This window comes from Pseudorca crassidens, chromosome 6 (assembly GCF_039906515.1).
Source record: "Pseudorca crassidens isolate mPseCra1 chromosome 6, mPseCra1.hap1, whole genome shotgun sequence".
Lineage (NCBI taxonomy): Eukaryota > Metazoa > Chordata > Mammalia > Artiodactyla > Delphinidae > Pseudorca > Pseudorca crassidens.
This window is the reverse complement of record NC_090301.1, coordinates 7158036-7178212: the sequence shown is the minus strand read 5'-3', so window position 1 is coordinate 7178212 and position 20177 is coordinate 7158036. Positions and strand designations below refer to the sequence as shown.

The following is a 20177-nucleotide window of genomic DNA, read 5'->3' as shown; positions in this document are numbered from 1 at the left end:
TCATGAAGCATTAAGTGAAAAAAGCAAGGTGTACAACAGGGTAAAAAGAAAAGAGATCTTGCAAAAATATGCTTGCATATGTGTAGAAAGTTTTGCAAGAATTCACAAGATGCTGTCCCTCGGGCAATGGGCAGGGGGAGGGGGCTCTGGGCTGGCAGGAAAACTTATTTTGCATTGTGCTGGTTGACCTTTTACTCTGTTCATGTGTTACTTTTCAATTAAGGAAAAGAAGTCAGTCTCTTCCTCAGGAATCCCAAGGGAGGTGTGTTGGGGGAGGTGCCACCAGGAATGCGACCAGCCGCCCACATAAAGCCAAGCTGCCCCACGGAATTTCACACACACCGTCGGGAACCAGAGTTGTCTTTTTATTTATTTAATTTTATTATTATAAAAGTAGTATGTAGTCCTAAAGGATAAAGTAGAAGGAAGATATGACACCTCATTCTGTATTCTTCATATTCAGTGATTTCCCAAGATAAAGCTTTTTCCATAGTTGGAATCAATACCTCCAATCAGTTTCCTGAGTTTTTTTTTTTTTCTTTTTCTTCTTTTACTTACCATTGTATTACGAATATTTTCTGGCAAAAGACCCAAGTTGTTTTTGTGGCTGTGACTGTCCATCACCCCATTCTTCCCAAGGTTAAGCCTCATTCTCCTAGTTGCAGTTCAGGCCCATTGGGTTTTCTGGCATCTTCAGTGGAAGGGGAGGGCGGCTCATTGCCAGGTCTTTGGTACTCAAGGGACGTCCTGGAGCAGAGCTCATGGACTCCGTGGGCCCCTGGACCCCTTGAAAAATTGCTTCCATCCCTGCTGGCATGGTTACTATGGGAACATGTGAGTTGGGGCTCTCAGAAAGTGACAGCCCAAGCAGCAGGTCACACATGAACTCACGGGTAGAGGACAGAGTTTGAGGCTCCCCCTGGTGACGGGGAATCACAAGGCTTGACCCATTTAGGTTATTTTTAGTCTCCGGTAAAAAGCACTTTTATAGAATCCTGTCCTCCTTCAAACCAGGCACCACTGATGTCACCTACCAATTGGAGCCCACCGAGGCTCTGCCCACCACCCCCCAGGCACCTCAGAGACCTGCCGGGTTGACATCACCCACCTCACCAGGCACATTACCTCACTCCACAGGCACCCTTCAGATGCTAGATATTTGTGGCAGAGTGAGATTCAGGCCCTGGCCTTTCTCCCACGAGTGTAACTCAGGGCCTGATTTACACTCTGAAACAGAGGTATCAGAGATGTGGGGAAAAGAGGGTGGACAATGCTGTGAATTGAGGTGTCACCTTCCTACTCTTCAGGAGGCCTGAGGCGTAAGGGCCTGTGAGAAGCCCAGCCAAGCATTCGGAGGACTGTTGAACTAAAATGTGAACCAAACCGGTGTCTGCAGGGGCCCGGGGAGAGGATCTGGAAAGGTCATCTCAAAGATGCCAGTAGCAGAAGTGGAAGACAAAGGTAGGAGGGGGGAGCCGGGCGTCCTGACAGACCCCAGAGCCACTGGGGAGGGAGGCTAGGAGAGAGAGGGCTGAAGGGTGAGCAATCCTTCCTTCCCAGCAGAGGGTCAGGGGGGATGACCCCTCAATAACAATAGTCCTTGGCCTTTGATTTGGGAGGGGCCAATGGGGGGAGGTCAGTTCTCAAGACAGAGGAGGGTGTCACTCCTTCCAGGTGGGGGTCTGACCCACTTGCCCTGGGCCGCTGGTACTGGGAGGGATGGTGCCTTATCACCGGAGGCTCAGGCCTCCTGGTCCTACCGGGTGCTCTGTGAGTGGCCACTCCATCCCCTTCTCCAGCCCAAGATGCCATTTTTTTCAGGTCTGGGGTGAGGGAAGTTCACTCCTGATTGCACTGGCCAAGTGAGCAGCTTTCAAACTTCATAGTTAAGTATTCCCTTCTGTATTAGGGTTCTCCAGGGGAAGGAACAACGCCAGTGGAATGAGGAGATATAAAGAGATTTATTTTAAGGAATTGGCTCACATCGTTGCGGAGGCCAGGCAAGTCCAGCATCTGCAGGGTGGACCTGCAGCCTGGGGACCAGAGCTGAGCTGAGGCTGCAGTTTGAGTCTGACGGCAGTCAGTCTGCTGACTGAATTCCCTCTCCTTTGGGGAACCTCCGCCTTTTTCTATTGGGGCCTTCGATGGATTGCGTGAGGCCCACCCACGATATGGAGAGTCACCTGCTCTACTCAGAGTCTACTGAGTTCAATGCTAATCGCACTGATGAATATCTTCACTGAGACATCTAGAACACTGTTTGACCACATATCTGGGCACTGTGGCCCAGCCACGTTGACACATAAAACTGACTGTCACCCCTCCCTTTGCTTTTAGTGAGTAGCTACTTTCACTCGCTGACTTCTTTCCCGTAGGAATCAAGGGCTGACACCTACTTGGCCCAGGCTGGTGGGGACTCGGGTGCCCTGGGGTACAGTAAAGAGCTTCGATGAACACAGGAGGGAAAGGGAAGTATGGTGATTAATACTTAGAAATATTGTCCCACAATATTTGTGTGAAGTGACCCTGCATCTCTTCTTCATCCCTACTGCTGGGACTCCATGGTCCCTCTTCTTGTCTGACCCCTTCTCAGACTTTGAAACCCACTCTGCTTCCTGTCCAGGGTGGAAGGACACCTGACAAGCAGCTTGGTGGTGCAATGGGATCATTGCACCTCTCTCGGTCCTGTGCCTGTCACCTGCCTCCACCTGAGTTTTCAGAAGCAGAATCCTTCCTATGTCTTGGCACCTGCCATGTAAGTTCATTTCTTCAACACTGAGGGGGGTTTTTTTGGGGGTTTTTTTTGCGGTACACGGGCCTCTCACTGTTGGGGCCTCTCCCGTTGCGGAGCACAGGCTCCGGACGCGCAGGCTCAGCGGCCATGGCTCACGGGCCCAGTCGCTCCGCGGCATGTGGGATCTTCCCGGACCGGGGCACGGACCCGTGTCCCCTGCATCGGCAGACAGACTCTCAACCACTGCGCCACCAGGGAAGCCCAACACTGAGGTTTTGTCTGTCCTTCCCAGAGCTTCTAGAGGTGCTCTATTCAGACCCTCTGCCCATTTTTAAATTGGGTTGTTTGGTTTTTTGACATTGAGTTGTATGAATTTTTGTATATTTTGGATATTAACCCCTTGTAGGGTATATTGTGTGCAAATATCTTCTTCCATTCAGTAGGTGGCCTTTTCATGTTGTTGATAGTTTCCTTCACTGTGCAAAAGCTTCTTAGTTTGATGTAGTCTCATTTGTTTGTTTTTGTTTACCTTGCCTGAGGAGACAGCACCAAAACAAATATTACCAATACCGATGTTAGAGAGCATACTGCTTACGTTTTCTTCTAGAAGTTTCATGGTTTCAGGTCTTACATTTAAGTCTTCAATCCATTTTGAATTTATTTTTGTGTGTGGTGTGAGAGAGTAGTCCAGTTTGAGTCTCTTGCATGTAGCTGTCCAGTTTGCCCAAAACCATTTACTGAAGAGGCTATCTTTTCCCCATTGTATATTCTTGCCTCCTCTGTCATAGATTAATTGCCCATGTACGTGTGGGTTCACTTCTGGGCCCTCTATTCTGTTCCATTAATCTATGTGTCTGTTTTGTGTCAGTACCATACTGTTATTATTACTGCAACTTTGTAGTATAGTTTGAAATCAGGGAGCATCATATCTCTAGTTTTGTTTTTCTTTTTCAAGATTGTTTTGGCTATTTGAGATCTTCTGTGTTTCCATACAAATTATAGAATTATTTGTTATTGTTCTGTGGAAAATGCCATTGGTATTTTGATAGAGATTGCATTGAGTCTGTAGATTGCCTTGGGTAGTATGGTCATTTTAACAATATTAATTCTTCCAATCTATATACACAATGTATCTTGCCATCTTGTTTGTGACATCTTCAATTTCTTTCATCAGTGTCTTTTGGTTTTCCAAGTACAGATCTTTTACCTCCTTAGTTAGATTTATTCATAGGTATTTTATTCTTTTTGATGTGATTGTAAATGGGATTGCTTTCTTAATTTCTCTTTCTGATAGCTTGCTGATAGTGTATAGAAATGCAAAAGAGTTCTGAATATTAATTTTGTATCCTGCAACTTTACTGAATTCGTTGATGAGTTCTGGTAGTTTTTTGGTGGTGTCTTTAGGATTTCCTATGTACAGTATCATGTCATCTGCAAACAATGACAGTTTTACTTCTTCCTTTACACTTTAGATTCCTTTTCTTTTTCTCTTCTGATTCCTGTAGCTAAGAATTCCAATACTATGTTGAATAAAAGTGGCAAGAGTTGGCATTCTTGTCTTGTTTCTGATCTTAGAGGAAATGCTTTCAGCTTTTCACCATTGAATATGATGTTGGCTGTGGGCTTGTCATATATGGCCTTTATTATGTTGAGGTGTGTCCCTTATATACGCACTTTGTTGAGAGTTTTAATCATAAATGGATGTTGAATTTTGTCCAAAGCTTTTCCTGCATCTATTGAGATGATCATATGATTTTTATTCCTCACTTTGTTAATGCTTACATTAACAACGTATCACACCGATTGATTTGCAGGTATTGTACTATCCTTGCATCACTGGGATAAATCGCACTTGATCATGGTATGTGATCCTTTAATTGTATTGTTGAATTCAACTTGCTAATATTTTGTGGAGGATTTTTGCATCTATGTTCATGAGTAATATTTGTCTGTAAGTTTCTTTTTAGTAATATCTTTGCCTGATTTTGGTGTCAGGGTGATGAAGATTTCATAGAATGAGTTCAGAAGCATTCCTTCCTCTGCAATTTCTTGGAATAGTTTGAGAAGGCTAGGTAAGTATTTTCTAAATTTTTGGCAGAATTCAGCTGTGAAGCCAACTGGTCCTGGACTTCTGGGTTTGGGGAGTTTGGTTTTTTTTTTTTTTTTTTTTTTACTAGTAATTGGTCTGTTCATGTTTTCTATTTCTTCCTGGTTCAGTCTTTGGAGATTGTACATTTCTAGAAATTTGTCCATTTCTCCTATGTTGCCCATTTTATTGGTGTATAATTGTTCACAGTAATCTCATGATCCTTTGTATTTCTGTGGTGTCCATTGTAACTTCTCCTTTTCATTTCTGATTTTATTTATGTGGGTCCTCTCTTTTTTTTTCCTCAATGAGTGGCTATAGGTATATCAATTTTGTTTATCTTTTTGAAGAACCAGCTCTTAGTTTCATTGAACTTTCCTATTTTATTTTTTTAGTCTCTATTTCATTTATTTCTGCTCTGATTTTTATGATTTCTTTCCTTCTCCTAACTTTGGGTTCTATTTATTGTTCTTTTCCTAGTTCCTCTAGGTGTAAGGGTAGGTTGTTTATTTGAGATTTTTCTTTTGTCTTGTGTCTTTTAACACTCCTACTAGCTTTATAAGTGGTTGACCTACTGGCTTTACTGCATGTTTGTCTTTACCGATGAGATTTTCCCTTTCACAATTTTTCATATTTCTAGTTGTGGCCTTTTCTTCCTGCTTAGAAAAGTCCCCTTAACATTTCTTGTAAAACTAGTTTAGTGGTGCTGGGCTCTTCTAGCTTCTGCTTGTCAAAACTCTTGCTCTCTCCTTCTAATTTGAAAGATAATCTTGGGTAGAGTATTCTTGGCTGTAAGTTTTTTGTTTCATCACTTTGAATACATTGTTCCACTCGCTTCTGGCCTACAAAGTTTCTGCTGAAAAGTCAGCTGATTGTCTTATGGGAGTTCCCTGGTATGTAACTAGTTGCTTTTCTCTTGCTGCTTTTAAGATTCTCTCTTTATCTTTAATTTTTGCCATTTTAATTATAATGTATCTTAGCATGGACCTCTTTGGGTCCATCTTACTAGGGACTCTCTGTGCTTCCTGAACCTGGGTGTCTGTTTCCTTCCCCAGGTTAGGGCTGTTTTCAGTTGTTATTTCTTCAGATATGTCCCCTGACCCTTTCTCTCTCTCTTCTCCTTCTGGGACCCCTATAGTGTAAATGTTAGTATGCTTGATATAGTCCTAGAGGTCTCTTAAACTATCCTCATTTTTAAAAATTCTTTTTCTTTCTTCTGTTCAGCTTGGGTCATTTCCACTACTCTGTCTTCCAGATCACTGATCTGTTCTTCTGTATAATTTACTCTACTGCTGATTCCTTTTAGTGTGCTTTCTTTCAATTATTGTATTCTTCAGTTCTTTGGGGTTCTTTTTTATACTTTGTAACTCGTTATTGAAATTCTGTGTTCATCCTTTCTTCTCCTGAGTTTGGTAAGTATCTTTATGATTGTTACCTCAAACCCATTATGGGGTAGATTGTTGATCTCCACTTCGTTTAGTTCTTTTTCTAAGGTTATGTGTTGTTCCTTCATTTGGCACATATTCCTCTGTTGCCTCATTTTTTCCCCAATATTCTGTGTTTATTTCTGTGTGTTAGGTAGGTCGGTTACATTTCCAAATCTTGGAAAAGTGGCCTTATGTAGGAGATGTCCTATAGGGCCCAGCAGTAAGCTCCCCTTTGGTCACCAGAGCTGCATGCTCTAGGAGTGCCCCCTGTATGGGCTGCATGTGCCCTTCTGTTGTGGTGAGGCTAACTATTGTGGGCGCGCTGGTGGGTGGGGCTGGCCCCTGGCCCAGTTGCCTGCAAGACCATGCCTTATGTGATGGCTGTGGGGCCCCTGGAGGACAGGGTAGGCTTCTTGCATGGTTGGCTGTGTAGCCCAGAGGGGTGTGGATCTGCTGCTGGCCCAGTCGTGGGTCTCTGCATGACTGTCTGTCTGCCCAGAGGGTGGGGTGGCCTGGGGCCTGGTGCCAGCCTACTGGTGGGCAGGGCTGTGTCCCCAACACTAATATGCTAGAGGGAGGATTCCAGAATGGTGCTTGCCAGTGCCAGTGTTATTGGGGTAGAACAAGCTCCCCAAAATGGCTGCTGTCAGCATCTCCGTCCCCAGGGGGAGTCCCAGTTGCGTGCTGCCTCTCTGGGAGGCTCTCCAAGATCAGCAAGTATGTCTGACACAGGCTCCTTTCAAACTACCACCTCTGCACTGGTCTCAGAATATGTAAGATTTTGTGCGCATCCTTTAAAAGCAGAGTCTCTGTTTCCTACGGCCCTCTGGCTGTCCTGAATGTAAACCCTGCTGGTTTTCAAAACCAGACATTTTGGGGGCTTTTCATCCCTGTGCAGGACCCCTGGGCTGGGGAACCCAATGTAAGGCTCATACGCCTCGTTCCTCGAGGAGAATCTCTATGATTGTGATATTCACCTCATTTGTGGGTTGCCAACCTGGGGGTGTGGGTCTTGACTCTACTGCATCTGTACCCTTCCTACTCATCTCATTGTGATTCTTTCTTTATGTCTTTAGTTGTGGAAAAATCTGTTCTGCTAGTCTTCAGGTCATTCTGATAGTTTGTTGCTCTGTAAGAAAGTGTAATTTTGGTGTGTCTGTAAAAGCAGGTGGGTTCAGGGTCTTCCTACTCCACCATCTTGCCACCTCTCTCGTTAACATTTTCTGGCATGCTCTGGGTAAGATATGCACTTGTGGATATCAACGAAGCAAAGGAACAACCTCAGAGGGAATCGTTGGAAGCCAGTATTCACAGGCGGCACAATGGATGAAGCAGTGTCACGAGTAATGACATGACCATCAATAAATGAATGGGGTTAGGAAACGCAGAGGCAAGAAGATCTATGCTGTCTTGAAATGAACAGGTTGTGAAATGCCACCGCATTGTGAATAAGAGCAGCACTGCTACCCTCATCTTGCTGTACGAGATACAAAATCAGCCAGGAATGGTGCATTTGACAATAAAAAGCAGGACCTGAACAAGAAGAGAGGACCTGGACATCACAAAGACTCTTCAGGTGCGCTGATTGGACACTGAACATATACATAATTACCTCTTCTCTGTCCATTATTCTAAATCTTCATTGATAAATCACTACCTTACGTGGGTCCCTGAATTTTAAAATACAAGTTTTAATGAAATTGTGTATATAGACAGGGACCCTGCAAAAAATATCTACTGGGGCCCCATTCACCATAAGGGCAACCCTGATCTAGAAGTTGGGGTTTTCTGAGTGTCAGGGGCAGAAGGGCAAGGGGATAAGGAAGCTGACCATGTCAGATGGCTTAGGTAATTGGGTTGGGAAGGACGTGAAGGTGGAATGGACCTTAAAAATTAGGGAAACATGTATTACATGTATGTGTCTTGTATGTGTTGTGTGTGTGTCAAAGGGAAATAACACTGGATCAAATGGCAAGGACAGTCTCACTGGCCTCCCCAACCCTGCTGAAATGTGGGACTCAGGGGGAATAGAGGTGTGGAAGGGAAGGTGGGAAGCTGGAGAGTGCTGGGGGGAGGTAGCTATAAGTGGAAGTGTCTTGGATGTGATAGAGGGTCTCTGGGGATGAGCTGGTCGAGGTGCTGTGGGGCAAGGATTGTGGGTGGATCCTCCTGATGGACCCTGGAGTGACCCGGGGGCTTTGAGGCAGACAGCAGGGAAACAGGAGAAACCTGAGAAGTATATGGTGGGAGCAGGTCTCTTAAGGAGAGGGTTGACTTGGTGTGGGGCTGAGTTGGGAGTCAGGGAAGGAGAGCTCTCCACCAGGGGTTGCTTGCTTGGGGGCTGGCATCCCAGGGTCGAGCCAGCTTCAGGAGGCCAGCTCTTCTCCCCACCTTGGTGTCCCCATACCTAGCTCAGGACCTGGCTAGAGGGCCTTGATACGTGCTCGTTGAAGGCTTGGGAGTTTTGTCCCTGGGTTCAGTGGGAGGAACCAGGGGAGGGGGCAGTGGTCGGGGAGAGGAAGCTCAGAGCGACCTGGGGACAACTGGCTTTGGGGAGGTGAGTGCGAGGACCCGGAAGTCTGCTGGGCTGAGCTTCCAAAAGGAACTTCATTTGAGCCCAGAGAGGGCCCGAAGCAGGGTGGCCAAGCCTTGACCGTGCTGCCCCCCATGCTGGAGGGGACCCCCGAGATGACCCCTCTATGGGAGCAGCCCACCCCTGGGGCCCCCTTAATGGGCAGAACTTCCCGGCCTCAGGCCTGAGTTAACCACCTTCCTTACTTCCTCCCCCCACTGCTCTTTCCTGAGGCGGGAGGTGAGGCCGGTCCAGGATTCAGTCCACCGGAGTCACAGGCCTTTGCTTTGATTTTCAGCATCAAGTGTTGCGAGGGCTGCTGCAGGTGGCAGGGGCTGGGGGCTCCTGGCACACCTGAGCTCCTCTAGGGGCTGCCCTCCTTAAGGCAAAGACAAGGTAACCGGGGCTGAGAGAGAGAAGAAACCCAGCCAGCTCCTGCAGCTTGAATGCAGAAGAACCGGATTCGAATGGAGGCTTGCCTGGCCCAGGCCCCTGCACGCAGCTTCTCTTGTCATGTTGGGGGGCTGAGGGCTGAGGCGGGACGGGCTGGCCCTGTGCAATAGCTGGGCACCTGCCCCTTCACCCTGGTGCACTGACCTGAGGACTGAGGACACCTCGCCTGTGGTCCAAGAGGGGTGTTCACTTTAGGGCCCTCAGAGTCTGCTGGTCCAGGATGGTGGCTCCCAGCCCCGCAGAAGGCAGCTCCCCTTTGAGCTGTGGGCAAAGGCAGCCATGCCCGGCCACCTCCAACTCTCCTGAGATGCAGGACTCAGGAAGGAACGTCATACTTGCCAGGTGACCAGCTTGCCCCATGGGGATGTGTGAGTTTCCCGAGTGTCCCAGAAAGACCCAGAGGTGAAAACCCAGTCCCCCGCCTCACCCTGCAAAAGGTCCACGTCCCGAGCCCTCCACGCTCCCTCTGTGTGTCTCTAAGCTGGGCTGCAGGGTCAGAATGCCCTGCCCTGGAGAAGGGTCGCCATGGGTTCCTTCACACCCACTGGCCCTGGGGATAAGTGTAAATGTGTCACGGAACTGTCACCTGGGCCCTGGGAGCCCTCGGGCAGTGTCGCCTAAGGTCCTCCCAGTGCCCAGGGCTGAATAGTGCCTGGGTGGCCATGAGTCTCCAATATGGAGAGGGGGCTCGGCTGGACCCCTCCCCCCAGTTTTGCTCGGCCCTGGGGCAGGCCTTAGTCCCAGCGGAGAAGCTCTGCCCTGTGAGCATCTGTTCCATGGGCACGTTGGAGGGAGGGGACGGGGAGTTAAAAAGCTCTGGGGTCGGGCAGAGGGCTGAGGCTGATGTCCAGGGCGTGGCCACCCCACGGGGGCATTGGGACGGGCCTCAGAATGGCCGCTGGCTTGGCCGTGCTCCTTCAGAAGCTGGTCGTGAACCTCCTGACCCCAGAGGAGCTGACAGTTCCCCCAGGAGGACGTGAGCTGATGCTCGCCCCTCTGGGGACTGAGACCCATTAAAGGAAAGAGACAGGGCGCGGGGGTGGGGGGGTGGGGTGAGAGGGAAAGGGCAGCAGGCAGGGGGCGGGCGGGCGCGCTGGGAAGGTGGAGGACCTCTCTCGCTTGGTCTCTGCAATGAGGAAGTTCTCTGCAGCTCGTTTCCTTTCCCTTGCCGAGTGCCTGAAACAGGAAGTCGGTCAGTGAGCGGGTGGCAGCAGCCGGGGCGGCCGAGAGGGGACCGACGGCGGGTCGCGGTGCAGGGGCCCAGCTCCCCTTGGCTGTGCAGGTCCTGCGGGGAGGGCGCCGGCCCGGCCCGGGGAGACCCACACCCGCCATGGTCCCCTGCTGGAACCATGGCAACATCACCCGCTCCAAGGCCGAGGAGCTGCTCTCCAGGACCGGCAAGGACGGGAGCTTCCTCGTGCGCGCCAGCGAGTCCGTCTCCCGGGCGTACGCGCTCTGCGTGCTGTGAGTACCGGGCCCTGCCCACCCCTGCTCCTCCGCCCTGGCCTGGCCTCTCCTGCCCAGGCACGGAGGTGATGGAGGTGCCACTCAGTAGAGGGGAAGCCGGCTCTGGGCTTAGCCAGGGGCCCGGCTCTGGGATGTGTTGTTTTTATGTCGAGTGACCTTGCACGCACCCCGGGTTTGTTGGTGGGTCCAGCTGAGGCCCATTGTGGACCTGCTCGGCCCTGGAGTTCAGGTTTTGCAGGGCTGGAGCCCTCCAGGGCCAGCCTGGGGCCTGGTCACTCGCCCCAGCTACCGGGGAGCCGTGGGGTCAGGGGCTTCCTTGGGGTTCCAGGGTCCAAGAGAAGTGGGTCTGGGCTCTCTGAGACGGGCAGAAGCTCAGGGCTCCGTGGTGGTGGGTGTGTTAGAGAGTAGCTCAGTCAGTTCAGGTACTGGTCAAAGTATGCCCAGTTCGGAAACCCTCCTGGAAGAACAGAAGTGGCAAGAGGGGACCCTTCCTGTGCCAGGCTTTGGGCCTTTGGAGGAAGCCATCGTTTGGGGAGCCATGAATAAGGGTGTGTGTCGGGGGGTCACTCAAGAAAGGATTTTCAGTTCACCCAGAAGTTGTATTTGGGGCCCTTGGAGCAGAGGAAGTCACATCACCGACAGCAGGAGCCTCTTCTGTCCCCTCCACAGCCCTTGGGTCTGTCCCCACCTGTTCGGGCCTCTCTGCCACCATCAGCTCTCTCCGCTCCCCCTCTCTGGGATGTTGCTGAATGCGCCAATTGGCCTAAAATCGGGAACCGGCCACTTGCTGAAGTTTCCTTTTTAAAACACCCTTCTCAACCAATGTCTGAAGGAGGCTCTCGGCCCTGCAGCCTTGCGGTCTAACCATCCCCACTGGGGCCTCGGGCAGTGCCGGGCATGGGGGGGGAAGGGTGTGTGTCCACCTGCACCTGTCAGGTCCTGCCCCTGGTCTCACAGAAGGGTCCCTCTGAGCAGGCAGGCCTTGCTGCTGTCCACACAGGAGGGGAAGTAGGTCATGGACACGGGCCTTGTTTGGAGCGTTGAGTCTGAGCGTTTGTCTGTGCGTCGACCTGTTTCATCCTCACGACAACCTGAAGTGCAGGTCCTTTTGTTGCTCCACTTTGCAGATGAGGAAATTGAGGCTCAGACGGGTTAACCGAGTGATGACAGTCAAAGCCAAGGACATCTGCCCCCAGAGGCTGCACCCAGACAACCAGACTGCTGCCACCCCACTCCTGTGCCTGGCAAGCTGGGTGTGAGCATGGGTTCCGGGTGGCAGCAAGAGAAGCCAGGGCGTTTACAAGGGCGGCTGGGAGCATTTAGAAATTAACACAGGCTCTCAGGGGTCACCCGGCCCGAGCGCTGACTGCGTCAGAGCCCCTGCCCCCAAGGTCGGCTTCCTGGGCCCCCAGTTCTCACACCCCAGGGGAAGCGAAGCAGACCCAGGTTTCCCCGCAGGCACAGCCCCTGTGGGGACCAGTTGACGGGGCCGTAGAAATAGTGAGGAGATCCTGATCTGTCTCCACTCGGCCCACGTGAATCTCTCCCCTCCCCTGGGTGTCTCGAGAACTTCCAGGCTCCAGCTCGCTAACCTTCACAGCAGCCCTTTGACCAGGAAGCTGTGGTAGTGCTCAGGCTACAGATTGGAACGTGGGTCTCTCTGACTCCAAACTGGGAGCCTTGTAACAAGCCAGAGCTGGGAGAGGCCTTGGAACCTCTAGTCCCACCACCCCTGACTCTACAGGTGGGCACACCTCAGAGGGCTTGAGGCTTTTGTCCACACATCCCTGCTGGCCGGTGGCAACCTGGGATCCAGTAATGGTGTACAGTATTCGTTCCTCCACCTTGCCTCTCCTCCCCTCCCCTCCCCTCCCCTGCACTGGGTTACTCTTGGAGCCTCGGCCGATGTGCCTCTTAGGGAGGGTACCCGTGGTCCCTGCAATGTCCATCATCCTCTTAGCCCAGGGCTGGGCTTCTTGTCAGTCTCCCATCCCCAAGGCCCCTTTAGCTCCAGACACCAGGACTTGGAGCCCTTCCCAGTGAGTCCAGCCGTGAGGCCAGCCTCTAAGCCCAGGCCCAGGGGTTCCCTTCCTCCTCCGCTCTGTGGGGGAAGCCACCCTTCCTGCAGGGTCAGGAGGCCCTGTAGGCTGTGGGATACCACGAGCCACCGAACCTTCCAAAACCCTGGGAGACCTAATTTTGCCATCACCCGTGATGTTGCCCATTAAGGAGGTTTAAAAACGAAAAACTAGCTGAGTGACAACTACCTGCCACCTTTCAGCAGCTCATTTCATGAAAGAGAGTGTCCTTTAACACCAAAAGGCAGGAAGAACATGCTCTTTAAAAATAAATAAATGAATAGAGCCAAAAACCAGTCCTTTAAATCAAACAGGTTTAACTTCCTGAAAAACACCCCCTAGCCCGGCCCTATCCTTGGTTTTCTCTGTTCCTGGGACGGTGAAAACCTCACCCCACGCCCTCCTGGCCCATGGCCAGCGATGGGAACCCCGACGGGTTTCACAAGCGTGACTTTCACAAGCATCAGGCTTTACCCTCTGCGGTCTCTCTGGAAGTTGCCGGGAGTGCAGGAACCCGAGTGGGGCAGCTGTGGTGTCAGGGCCTTTTAAGACCCTGTTCCAAAGGGAGCCAGGAAGCCTCCAAGACTGGCCCTTCTGCTCTAGAAATCTCCATATGGGGAAAGACCTCAGGGCCCAGGGTGCCCAGACCTGTCCTGCCTGGACCCCAGTGGCTGGAGCATCTTCCCAGCCCCTCTCGTGAGTGAGGGCATGGCAGGGGGCTTCCCGCCCCTGGTTTAGGCAGGGGCGTTTGGAGCTCCAGGAACTGAGGGCAGCTTCCTCAGGAGTGGCCTTCGTGCTCAGGAAAGAAGACAGGATTTGACTGTTTAAATGGAACTAGGGAGGGGGTGAGAGACACTAAAAGACAAGGCTGCGATTCAGCGTGGCCCACGTGACCGAGGAGTACACATTCACCCTGGGCCTAGCAAACCCACACTTCCTCTCGGGAGGTCAACCCTGCCACCTGCCACTGGGCAGGAAAGTGCAGATCTGTCCTCAGCAACTCAGAAAGCCCTGCTTTAGGGGGATCCCGAGGCCCATCTCGGGGTGCAGAGAGCTGGAGGAGGAAGATCCCAGGAGCTGACCACATGGAATTGAGTCCATCTCTGCCTTCTTGCAGCAAGGGCCTGAGAACGTGATGGGCAGAGGGCTCCTAAGTCATGCTCACCCGGCCCCACTCAGACCAGCCAGCAGAGTCGGCCCTGCTCTAGGAAGGCCAGGGGGGCTTCTTGAGGGGGCCGTCCGGCCCCTCTTGTATGGAGGGTGCTAAGAGAGGCTGTCAAGCTCGTGTCCTCCTCTCCTGCCAGGACTGTGCTTCCACGTAGGGACCAGCTCCCCTGTCAGGTGCTTTACGCTGCAGAGAAGAGATATGTCTTTGGGGATGGGGGTTCCTCAAGGTGGTTCCTCGCGTGGTTCCTCACGGGCCAGCTGGGCCAGCCTCTCCTTGCCCTAGCTGCGCAGGCAGAACTAGAACAATGGCTCAGTGGTGTTGCGGATACACCTCCCTCTCTGTAAGAGCAGCCCGGGCCCTGAGAGCAAGCCTATATACGACTGGGTCCGTCAGCCACCATCCAGGATGGAGCTGCCTAGTCGGGTGGCATTCCCACCAAACCACACTGGAGAGAGTTGGCTTCCCTCCCAGGGGAGGGGGCAGATGCATGCTGTGTGTGACTCAGAAACCAATGCCGGTCCAGCCAGCTGTGGCGGGGATGCTGTCTTGGTTCCCCTCAGCACCTGGCCTTTCGTGAGCTGCCCAGGCAGACCTATGACCTCCTTCCCAGGGACAGTACACCAGGCAGCCTGGACTTGGTAGCCTTGTGAGCACAGCCAGAGAGGTGAAGAAGCACCAGGAGGACATTTAGTCACCAAAAGTGCCCTCAGAGAAGGCATTCTACTTGTTAGGAAGAATGTGATGGCCCACTTGAGGTCAACGCAGGCCACGAGGCTTGCTGTACAAACCAAAGGTAGTTGCTAATCTGTTCTGCCTAAAAATAACAGCAAAAGACTTATAAAGGGCACATGTGTGCTGGGTTCTGTTCTAAGCTCTTTGCACATATTAACTCACTCACTGTCCACAGTGGCCTTTGGAGGAAGTGTTATTATCCCCACTTTACAGATGCGGAAACTGAGGCCCGTGATGTTAGGTAACATGCTGTGTTTACAGTACTAATTAATGGCAGGGCCAGGACTTGAACTCGCTGTTCTTGGGAGGGAGAAAGAGAAGCCAGCAAGTCTGGGTGTGTGTAGGAGACCCCTGGTGATGGAGCCACAGAGAAGGGACTTGGAGGGCAGAAGTGTCCAGAAGAGGTGTAAAGCCATTTACTGCAGTGTGAATGGGTGTGATGTAATCCGCCTTCCTCCAATCCCCTTTCAAAGTTTAGTAAAGTTTACACTGATCGTGAATTACTTTTGTGCAAATGCAAAGGAAAACACAGTTTTTCCTAGCTGGTATTGACAAAGTGGGGGGAAAATGCTGGCCCAGGCAGTAGTCAGAGCTGGAGGACCTCAGCTCTTGAAATCTGGTTTACATAAGAGGTTGTCCAAGGACAACCGTTCTGAGCGTTCTTTCTGCGTGCAGGACCCGGAGGAAGGGTTGTGCCCGGGAAGGCCTATGTATGTAACAGATTCCTGGTTCCTTCTGTGTGCAGTGACTCGGAAAGCCCATGGTAAATTCGAGTGTCTCCAGGTTTTCTGTGCCCTTGCACAGCACCCTGGAGCAATCCTTCCAGAACCAGAGTAGGCTCTGGCTTTGGTGTGTTTTGCAAGCTTGCCTACTTGACAGGTGAAATTCACCTGTGCACAGACGTCGGTGCTTCTCCGTTGAGTGGTCCCATCTCCTGGGGTGGTGATGAGAGGTGATGAGAGGTGAGGCTCTAGGCCTTCCTCCCTGCCCCAGAGATGGAGTAAGATGAGGTCTGCTCTTCCCTCCCTAATTCAGGCCATGTGACGCAGTCCTTAGGGGCAAGCCCTCTGTGGTTGGCTACCCCTGATGTGAATTCTAGCCTTTGCGAGATGCTCACCTCCCTGTGCCCACCCAGCATCCTCACTGGCAAAATGCACACTCGTTGGGTTAATTTTTTTATTGCAGTATAATTCACATCCCATAACATCACCCTTTAGGTAGTATACAATTCAGTGGTGTTTAGTACATTTATAATGTTGTGAAACCATCACCACCATGTAATTCCAGAATATTTTCATTATCCCCCCAACCTCGGCAAAACCCTCTGAACCCGTCAGTCGTCACTTTCCCTTCCCCTTCCTCCCAGCCGTTGGCAACCACTGATCTACTTTCTGTCTCTGGCCATTTGCCCATTCTGGGTATTTCATATATATGGAATCATACAATATGTGGCCTTTCGTACTTGACTTTTCCCACCTGGCATAATGCTTCCGGGGTTCATCCATGTTGTAGTACGAATCATTCTTTTTATGGCTAGATAATAGCCCATTATATCAATCTACCACATTTGATTTAGCCATTCATCAGTTGATGGGCATTTGGGTTGCTTCTCCTTTGGGGCTATTAGGAATGATGCTGCTGTGAGCATTCTTGTACAAGTTTTTCTATGGACGTGTGTTTTCAATTGTCTTGGGTGGAACTGCTGGGTCCTATGGTAATTCTATGTTTAACTTTTTGTGGAACTGTCAGACTTTCGCACAGCAGCTGTGCCGTTTCACATTCCTGTCAGCAGTGTGAGAGGGTTCTAATTTTTCCACATCCTCAACAATACTTAACAGCTTTTTGATAATGGCCATCCTAGTGGGTGTGAAGTGACATCTTACTGTGACTTTGATCTGCATTTCCCTAATTATGAATGAAGTTGATATCTTTTCATGTGCTCATTGGCCATTTGTGTATACCTGCTTTGGAGAAATGTCTATTCATACCTTTTGCCCATTTTTTAAAAAATAGGGTGATTTGTCTTTCTGTTGTTGTCACTGGATAATTGAGAAGATAAAATGGGAGAATGTGGGCAACACGTGTACAGAGTCAGCACGCTGAACACTGACCGTTACCTTTTATGAGCTACGCAGTGAGTAGTGACATCTCGGAAGCAGAGGCGTGCAGGGCCATCTGTAAGGAGCATTCCGCAGCAGACGGAAAGAGGACAGTGGTGGCTGAGTGTCACTTCTGGAGCTTCCTGGAGGCTGTGGGAGCCTCCAGGGACACTGAGCTGTCATGCGGGGCCTCCTCAGAGGAAGTGCTCAAAGAGATGAGGCAGGAAGAGGGCTTGAGTGACGCGCCAGTGGCCGGTGGCTGCTGGGGCCCGGGGCGAGCTCCTGGAGCTGTGAGGGAGAGAAGGGTCAGGGGCACAGGTGCCGGGAAGAACCGCCGAATGAACCGCGGAGAATGAAGAGAAAGTGGAGGAGTGGAGGCCATCTTAAGAGTCATTAAGGACCAATGTAGGAGTGAGGGGCTGAGGGAACTAAAGTCCTAAGACTCCGAGGAAGCCCAGCAAGTGGATGAGCTGGGGAAGGGGTGTCGACAGCCCAACAGGTCAGGCCCCTGGTCAGTGAGCAGGACAAGCCTGCCGCTCTGTGGCCCGGATCCCTCCTCTCTCGCCTGCTCGTTTCACACTCCCTTTGTCCCATTAATGAGAAAAACATTGCTTTTAAGTACCAGCATCCAAACCATTTGGGTTCAATTACTTATTATAAATAACACCAGACAAGGCTGGCTCCCACAGGATCAGCTGCTCCGGCCCTTTCCCTCGCCAGCCAGAAACCTGCCCTCCGGAGGGGAGAGGCTTGTTGAGGCCATCTCAGGCATCGATGGCAGTGCAGAAATAGATTCTGATAAACGGGGCAGCGTTCTTTCAAGTAACTTTAAAAAATACAGTATTAAGTATAACATACAAAGAGTGCAAGGTAAAGGAGAAAGTAATCACCCAGTCACTGAGATGAGAGACTAACATAAATGCTGTTAATTTGTTGGCATATTTTCTCATTCATTCTCTCTCTCCCTCCCTGCCCCCCATATGCACACACACACACGCACAAGCACATATATATAAGCTCCATAATATATACACCTAATACCATATAATATTGGTCTGTATTTTCTAGCAACATTAGCATTTTCCCACTTAGTTAACCTTTCTTCCTAAATATCATATTTAGTGGATGCACAAATTCTATTACATTATGTGCCATAACTTATGGAATGATTCTCCTATTGTCAGACATTTAAGTTACTAACAGTGTTTTGTTGTTATAAATATGGCAGTGATGAAGGTCTTTGTGCAGATATGTGACATTTCTGGTGATAGATTCCCAGGGGTGGAATTACTGGATCAAAGATAATGTTTTTAAGGCTTTTGATGAAAATGGCAAATTGCTTTCCAGAAATTTTGTTACAAGTTATGCTCTGGTAAGCAGTACCAGAGAGTGCCCACCTCATTCCCATCTCCTTATACTGAATATTTTCATTTAAAAAAACATTATTAAATTGCAAGGTGAAAGGTGGCCAATTTCTGTTCATTTTGATTTGCATTTCTTGATCGCAGTCATGGTAAGCTTGTTTGGATTATTGACCTTCATCATTTCTCCTTTGTGGATGGTCTGTTCCATTCTCTTTGCCATTTTTCTTTTGAAACTGTAGTTTCTCTGTTATCTATTTGCATGAATTCCTTATATCACATTTGTTGCAAATATTTTCACTGTGGTTTGCCTTTAAACTTTATGACCTTTTTCTTTTGTTCAGAGATTGTAAATTTTTGCCAAGTCTATAAATCTTTCTGTTCTTGTCCTTTTGTGACTTTTTTCCCCCTTTGCCTTCCAGTGCAGAGAGTCCCTCTGCACACAGAAATTTTATTCTTTTTCTTCCTGTGGGGGGCAGGGCCTTTGGAGCTAATAGGCTCGGGCTAAGGGATGACTCTGCCTTTCCAAGCTCTGGCAGGTTGTCTAGTCCCATGGGGCCTTGGTTTCCTCATCTGCAAACCAGGGCTAAGAATACCCATGTAGCGGTGTCGTTGGATGGATTGAGTGAAAGTGTATATCACATACTTGGCACAGTATTTGGCAAAAGCAGATAGATTATAGGTTTTCTGGTTTTGTTTTGTTGCTGTTGTTGTTTTACATTGAACACTTTAATCTTTCTGGAATTAATGAATGGTGTAAAACAAAGATTTATGTGTATTTTTCTCAATGAACTATCTTTCTTAAAACCTCTTACTGAATAATTTATTCCTCTCCATTTGTTATTCCTCTCTTACCATGTATTAAATCTTATATACCTCTTTTTTGCCTGTTTACCCTGGTCCATGTATGTCTGCTTTTCTTACACCAATTTCATACTGAATGCATTACCACAATTTTATAAACTATTTTATTTTAGGATTTGCATATCTAGTCTTTTTAAGTATTCTTCCAGGTGAAACAGATAATAACTTTGTCAAGTTGGAAAAAATAGTATTGGGACTTCGTTTGGAGTTGCATGAAATCCACAATACAACTTGTGAAAAATGGACCTTTTAGTATTATTCAGTCTTAACAATAAATATAGCTATCTCTATTATTTTAAATTTAGTAATTTTCTTCATAGATCCTACATATTTCTTGTTATGATTACTTCTGATTATTTCATAATTTTGTTACTGTTGTGAATACCTTTTCTTCTACAGTTACCCTTCTGGGGTAACTGATAACATACAGAGAAGTTGTAGATTTTATAAATTCACCTTTTATTCTATATGTTTACTCCTCATTATTTAAAATTATTTTCATTTGCTTCTCTTGGATTTTCTTGCTAAACCATCAAATCATGTACGAATTATAATCATTTTGTTGTCTACTTTCCAAATACTTATAACTCATTCAGATTTCATAACTTATTACTTTGGCCAATATTTCTAAAATATTACGGTGAAGGATATGGGAAAAAGAAAATGTCTACCTCAGACAGAAGTAGTGTGAGAATCAAACTTGATGCTGCCTGGGAAGGACTTCATACAGTATTTGGCACATAGTTAGCGATGGAGAAAAGTCAGTTGTTCTTTTCATGTCAAAGAAGGAGCTGTCTTTTCCTAGTTTTATGAAGAGTTTGGAAGAACTGAATATTAAATTTTATCAAATGCCTTTTTAATGTCTATTGAGATGATTAAGCTGTTTCTCTTCTTTCATTAACTGGTTAAGAGCTTGATTTTATAGATTTCCTAATAGGAACCATTTTTTTTTGCAAGATTAAAATGAACTGTTCTTGATTATGATAACTTTATTTCACTCTGAATTTTAGCATATGTGTTCATAAGTGAGATTGATTTATATGGTTTTGATCATGTTATGGTTTTAGAGTCATTTGTGTTTTGTAAAACGTCCTGGAGACATTTATGAAGCGTCATCATTATCTGACTTTTTTAAA

At 48.7% G+C, this 20177-nt stretch overlaps 1 protein-coding gene across 1 annotated transcript in view; it reads left to right on the top strand.

The window, feature by feature from the left end:
- Positions 1-10580: 10580 nt before the first annotated feature.
- The window catches only part of INPP5D (inositol polyphosphate-5-phosphatase D), a 131938-nt gene continuing 122341 nt past the window's right edge, over positions 10581-20177 (top strand). Inside the window, exon 1 of the mRNA XM_067740198.1 lies at positions 10581-10736. Within this exon, the coding sequence (XP_067596299.1) occupies positions 10603-10736 (134 nt within the window). The 5' untranslated portion in view covers positions 10581-10602. The remainder of the gene's footprint in view (positions 10737-20177) is intronic.